The 6,066-nt window shown below is 59.5% G+C and overlaps 2 protein-coding genes across 2 annotated transcripts; both read left to right on the forward strand.

Annotated features, from left to right (window-relative positions):
• Positions 1 to 251: 251 nt before the first annotated feature.
• Positions 252 to 2,933, forward strand: VDBG_05989 (dolichyl-phosphate-mannose-protein mannosyltransferase; the record flags this gene model as incomplete). Its single annotated transcript, XM_003003501.1, has 6 exons — positions 252 to 284; positions 412 to 525; positions 604 to 1,578; positions 1,681 to 1,761; positions 1,801 to 2,248; positions 2,305 to 2,933. The coding sequence occupies 6 exons, from the start codon at positions 252 to 254 to the stop codon at positions 2,931 to 2,933; spliced, it is 2,280 nt and encodes a 759-aa protein (XP_003003547.1).
• Positions 2,934 to 3,857: 924 nt separating this feature from the next.
• Positions 3,858 to 5,183, forward strand: VDBG_05990 (conserved hypothetical protein; the record flags this gene model as incomplete). The annotated part of the gene is made up of 2 exons (XM_003003502.1): positions 3,858 to 4,454; positions 4,524 to 5,183. 2 exons carry the CDS (start codon positions 3,858 to 3,860, stop codon positions 5,181 to 5,183), a joined length of 1,257 nt encoding a protein of 418 aa, XP_003003548.1.
• Positions 5,184 to 6,066: the final 883 nt, after the last annotated feature.

The raw sequence follows: 6,066 nt of genomic DNA on the forward strand, positions 1-6,066 counted from the left end.
TCCACTTAACCAGTGTACGCAAGGCATCCATACAGTACGTCTAACCATTCCAGCCCATTGCATCTCCCCTGAATTTATTGGTGGGCTCGTGAAGCTACCTGTCCTTTGACAAGCTGGACCCAAGACGTTCGCGTTTACTCCAGCAGAGACGGGAGACTTGGTCCATCGCTGCTGCATCACCTTCCGTTCTGCAGCTGGACTGACACTTCTGCAGCTTTTTTTTTTCTTTCTCTCTTTCTTCTCCATTCACCATGGCGTCGACGACTGCCACCCCGCAGGGAAGCGTCCGACAGCGCAACACGGCTTTCGAAGAAGTCGCCTGTGGCCTCGGGATAGCGAGCCTGAGGTCAAGGGTCAAGGCCAAGGGCAAAGGGCCAAGTCTGTTGCGCGCTCCCTCAAGAAAGCCCTCAGAAGACCGAGTATGGCGTTGGACTTGCCATCACCACCCTTTTGGCATTCGTCACCAGATTCTGGGGCATCAGCCACCCGAACGAGGTAGTATTCGACGAGGTTCACTTCGGCAAGGTATGTTGGCGTGCCCTTCCGACACTTGCGTATTTTTCGTGTCGATGAGCCCTTTCTGACCAAAGCTCTGGTGAACAGTTTGCCTCTTACTACCTCGAGCGTACCTACTTCTTCGACGTGCACCCTCCCTTCGGAAAGCTCCTGTTTGCCTTTATGGGATGGCTTGTGGGATACGATGGTCACTTCCACTTCGACAACATCGGTGACTCGTACATCACCAACAAGATTCCCTACGTTGCCTTCCGAGCCCTTCCCGCTATCCTCGGCGCTCTTACTGTTTACTGTGACCTACCTCATCATGTGGGAGTCTGGCTACAGTCTTCCTGCCTGTCTGCTCGCCGCCCGGCCTTGTTCCTTCTTGACAACGCTCACATCGGTCAGACCCGTCTCATTCTGCTCGACGCCACTCTCGTTCTTTCGCCATGGCATGCAGCTTGCTCTGCTTATATCAAATTCCACAAGGCTTGCGCCACTGAGCCGTTCTCCCGCAGGTGGTGGAAGTGGCTTATCCTCACGGGCTTCGCGCTCTCGGCTGACATCTCTGTCAAGTACGTGGGTCTCTTCGCCTTTGTCACCATCGGCTCGGCGGTCGCCATTGACCTGTGGGAGCTTCTCGACGTCAAGAGGCCCGGCGGTGCGCTGAGCCTGCCCGACTTCACTAAGCACTTCCTCGCCCGTGCCTTTGGCCTCATCATCATGCCCTTCCTCTTCTACCTCTTCTGGTTCCAGGTTCACTTTGCCATCCTCAACCGATCCGGCCCCGGTGACGACTTCATGTCGCCAGAGTTCCAGGAAACCCTCAGCGACAACGTCATGCTTGCCAACTCGCTGGAAATCAACTACTACGACTCGCTCACCATCCGCCACAAGGAGACAAAGACGTACCTGCACAGCCACCCTGACCGCTATCCTCTCAGGTACGACGACGGTCGTGTGTCGAGCCAGGGCCAGCAGATTACAGGCTATCCCTTTAATGACACGAACAACTACTGGCAGATCCTCCCCTTGGAGGGAGAGGAGACCACTGGCCGTGTCGTCAGGAACCACGACCTCGTTCGTCTGCGGCACACAGTGACTGACATGATTCTGCTCTCGCACGATGTTGCGTCTCCCTCGTACCCCACCAATCAGGAGTTCACCGCCGTCAGCGTCGAGGAGGCCCTCGGTGCCCGCGCCAAGGACACGGTCTTTGAGATCCGCATCGAGCACGGCAAGAAGAAGCAGTCGCTCAAGAGCGTGTCGGGCCACTTCTAGCTGATCCACAATCCGAGCAAGGTAGCCATGTGGACACACTCGAAGGCGCTGCCAGACTGGGGCCACAAACAGCAGGAGATCAACGGCAACAAGCAGCTCACGGCGGCGTCCAACGTCTGGTTCGTCGAGGACATCCCGTCGCTCCCCGAGGACGATGCGCGCCGTGCCAAGCCCGAGAAGAAGGTCAAGACGATGCCATTCCTCAAGAAGTGGTTCGAGCTGCAGCGCGCCATGTTCTGGCACAACAACCAGCTGACCAGCAGCCACCCGTACTCGAGCCACCCATACCAGTGGCCCTTCCTACTCCGCGGCGTGAGCTTCTGGACCAAGAACGACACGCGCCAGCAGATCTACTTCCTGGGCAACCCAGTGGGCTGGTGGATTGCCAGCAGTCTTCTCGCTGTGTTTGTCGGCATCATTGGTGCCGATCAGGTGTCTCTGCGCCGTGGCATCGACGCTCTGGATCGCCGTGAGTGACACACCTTCCGTCCCATGACATGACCGTCGTACTGACTGGATCTCTAGGCTCCCGCAACCGTCTCTACAACTCGACGGGCTTCTTCTTCCTCGCGTGGGCGACGCACTACTTCCCCTTTTACCTCATGGGCCGCCAGCTGTTCCTGCACCACTACCTGCCGGCACACCTGGCGTCGTGTCTCGTGGCCGGTGCCCTCCTCGAGTTCATCTTCCTGGCGGAGCCCGTCGGTGAGCACAAGAAGACGAAGAAGGTCGAGGACGCGCCGAAGCGACACCTCACGGCGCGTGAGCGTCTCGGCGGACAGAGCATGGCGGGCGCGTGGATCGCGGCCACCGTGGTACTCGCCCTCGCCGTCGCGGGCTGGTGGTTTTTCCCTGCCCCTGACGTACGGCTACCCCGGCCTGTCGGTCGACCAGGTGGTGCGGCGCAAGTGGCTCGGCTACGACCTGCACTTTGCCAAATAAAGGGCGATTGTATCGCCACTCGAGGCCGACGCTATAGCGTCGGGTATAGCGTCGGGTATAGCGTCTGGGGTGCTCCTGAAGCAAGCCCTCTGTTGATGAAGCTGCTTTCATGGATCGCGCCAGAAGCCACACAGTACGCACGCGGTGCGCAACAACTGTGTGCATCGCGAGGTGCCTCGGAGATGGGCTGGCTGGGTGTTACGAAGCCATAGATGGGTGAACGAGTGAAATAGATCGCCCTCATGGCCTCGCTATCTGGAGGAGGCCTTTTTCTCATGTAAGACTAGCAGAAAGAAAAAAATGACGAACTTTGAAGAATGGTGGTTAGCCGTGTTCGCATTGGTGATAGCATCTGCATCATGTGTCTCGCGCGCTGTGGAGGTTGATAGGCCAGTAGTGGGGGCATCTGTCCGTACAAGGGTCATTAATGTTTCAAGTCCAGTGGAGGGCGACGTTGAGAGTTTCCAGTGTCCGGGCCGCACCTGGTATCACCCCTACTTAGGTACCTCCTAGCTAGGTAGGTAGCTACATGTACCTAGGTAAGGTACCCTCGGTACGTAACATCAAGGTACCTTGCAGATGCAGTTGTCTTGCCTGTATCCCTTGGACCCCACCAAGGCGAAGAAAGCTTCCACCTGTGGCCAAGAGGACGAGGACAAGGCGGTGCTCGGCCTGCTCAATCTTGAACTATGGAAATCGTGTCACCATCTCTAGGTTTCGCATTGCCTCGCGCGTGCACATTGAACCCAACCGCCATCCCCTCTTACAGAGAGCGCCAACACGCAAGTCATGGATAATGCCAACTCGGAGAGCCTCTTCTGAACTTGACGATTTCGATCCCTTGTGGGGTGCTACTTGCTCTGGAAACAAACCTAGACACCTCTACTGGCTAGAAGCTGTCGACACATTCACACGCTGCCCACGTCTCCTGCCAAGGGAGCGGCTCAACGCTCGGCAATCGAGCGGTGGAGGAGGAAACCACACCCTGGATTCGCCCATCTCACCCTCGCGTCGTCATTCTTTACAACCATCTTCCCTCTCCAAAACCGACCCTGACTCTACTGGGGCTGCTGGCCTTGACTTGATTCTGCCACCCGGCACAGTACTTTGGCCATTGGCCTCAACTACCACCCACCATGGGCAGCCGCCTCGCCGCCCGCCGCCTCCTCCGAAGCAATTCTGTCCGCCTGGGCCTCCTCCTCTTCGCCCTCGTTACCTTCTTCGATACGCTGCGCCTCCAGAACCGAATAGCCCGCCATGACCACGTGCCGCACGCGTTCGACACCCCCCGCAAGCACGAGCGTGTCTACATAGCCGCTCTGCACTACAACGACGCTCCCCTGCTTCGCCAGCAGTGGAATCCGGCACTTCTTGCCCTCGTCGAACGCCTCGGTCGCGCCAACGTCTTCGTCAACGTTCATGAGAGCGGCAGCTGGGATGACACCAAGGCCGCCCTCGCCGAGCTCGACGCCGAGCTTGAGGTCCGCGGCGTGCCCAGAAGCGTCATCACCAGCAACGTCACGCACCAGGACGAGCTCGAGGCCAACAGGCCCGCTCAGGGGGCGGGCCTGCCCGAGGGTTGGATTGTGCCGTCCAAGGGAGCCAAGCCAGAGATGAGACGGATACCTTTCCTGGCCAACTTGAGAAACTCGGCGCTGCGAGACCTCGACGACCTCCACGAGAAGGGGTTCAAATTCGATAAGGTGCTGTTTCTGAACGATGTCTTGTTTACGGTCAGTTAACATGGTTCTCGCCCCCAAAAAAAAAGCAGGCCAAGACAAGCAGTGTACTGACTGGAGCAGCCCGAAGACGCATTGACTCTGCTCGACACGAACCGCGGCGTCTACGCGGCCGCATGCTCGCTCGACTTTTCCGATCCCCCCTTGTTCTACGATACCTTTGCGCTGCGAGACGCCAACGGCCACGCTCACCTGACGCCGACGTGGCCATACTTCCGAGCGACGGCAAGCCGCAATGCGGTTCTGGCGCACGCCGACGCTGTGCCTGTGACGAGCTGCTGGAACGGCATCGTCGCCATGCCGGCGGCGCCATTCACCTCCCCCATCGAGTCCAAACGGCTGCGGTTCCGCGCCATTCCCGACTCCCTGGCGCAACTGCACCTCGAGGCTTCGGAGTGCTGCCTCATCCACGCCGACAATCCCCTTTCGGCGGACCTAGGCGTCTACCTGAACCCGAGGGTTCGGGTGGGCTACAACATCATGGCGTATGCCGCTACGCACCCTGGGCCAGGCCGCAGCTGGCTCAGCGGCTGGGCAATCGGCCGCGGCCGGACTGTGAACCGCTTGTTGGGCTGGTTCACGAGCACGCGGTTCACAGACCGGCGGGTCGACGACAGGTTGGCGCGGTGGAAGGCCGAGGATCAGGACCGTGACGAGCCAGGACGCGCGTGTTTGATTAACGAGGCTCATTTTCTGGCGCCGAATGGTTGGATGCATTTGTAGCGGCTGGCGCTCACGATCCTCTTTCTTGCCTTTTGGGGTAGATATTTCTTGGTTTCTTGTTTTTTGTTAGATCAGATGGATGAAGGTGGTGAGAATGATACCCAGCGTGATGCGTTATGCCATCTTGATCATGACTTATCGTATTGGTTTAGTGTTCTCTTGCTCACCCCTATATACCTTGACAACCAAAGACACACTTTGGTCGCAAGAATCTGCACTTGATATCATACGACCCCGCCGCCGAGCATCCTCTCCTCACCGACGACTTGTACAAACCTCACCTTCCTCCACTCGCACACCCCGGCTCTCCTCCTCTCGACCCTCGTCTACGCATGCTCCGCCTTCCGAATCCCCATCAACTCCAAAACCGCCCCCCTGCGTGCCAATTGGGCCCCCCCTCGCCCCGCGTCACCCTCCCCTCCTCGACAAGCCCGACAAACTCCTCGGCCCGGCCGGCACGAATCACATCCCCGAGGTCCGCGCACGCCGCCACCTCGTCCAGCCCGACAACCCGCCCCAGCCGCACGAGCAGCCTGTCGTCCAACCGGCCCGCGGCCCGCATCGCCGCCCGCGACGTCTTGCGCCCCTCCGCGGCGCAGCGTATCAGGGCCGTCCGTCCGGCACCGGCGCTCGCGCGGTCGATGGCTTCACGGAACGCGCTGGCCACGAGGGCGAGGGTGCCGCCGCCCAGGGCTGCGGGGTCCCAGTCTACGGAGAGGAAGGCTGTCAGCGCGGGGATCGAGGCCGAGGTGAAGCGTTCTCGGGCGATGCAAATGTCCATCGTCGCCGTCGGCCCGCTGTCGTTCAGCTCTCTGCCGGGCAGAAAGGGGGCTGGGACTGTGCCGAGGAGGAGCGCGTGGAGGAGGGAGGTGTTGCAGGCGAG

This window comes from Verticillium alfalfae, genomic scaffold, assembly GCF_000150825.1.
Source record: "Verticillium alfalfae VaMs.102 supercont1.7 genomic scaffold, whole genome shotgun sequence".
Lineage (NCBI taxonomy): Eukaryota > Fungi > Ascomycota > Sordariomycetes > Glomerellales > Plectosphaerellaceae > Verticillium > Verticillium alfalfae.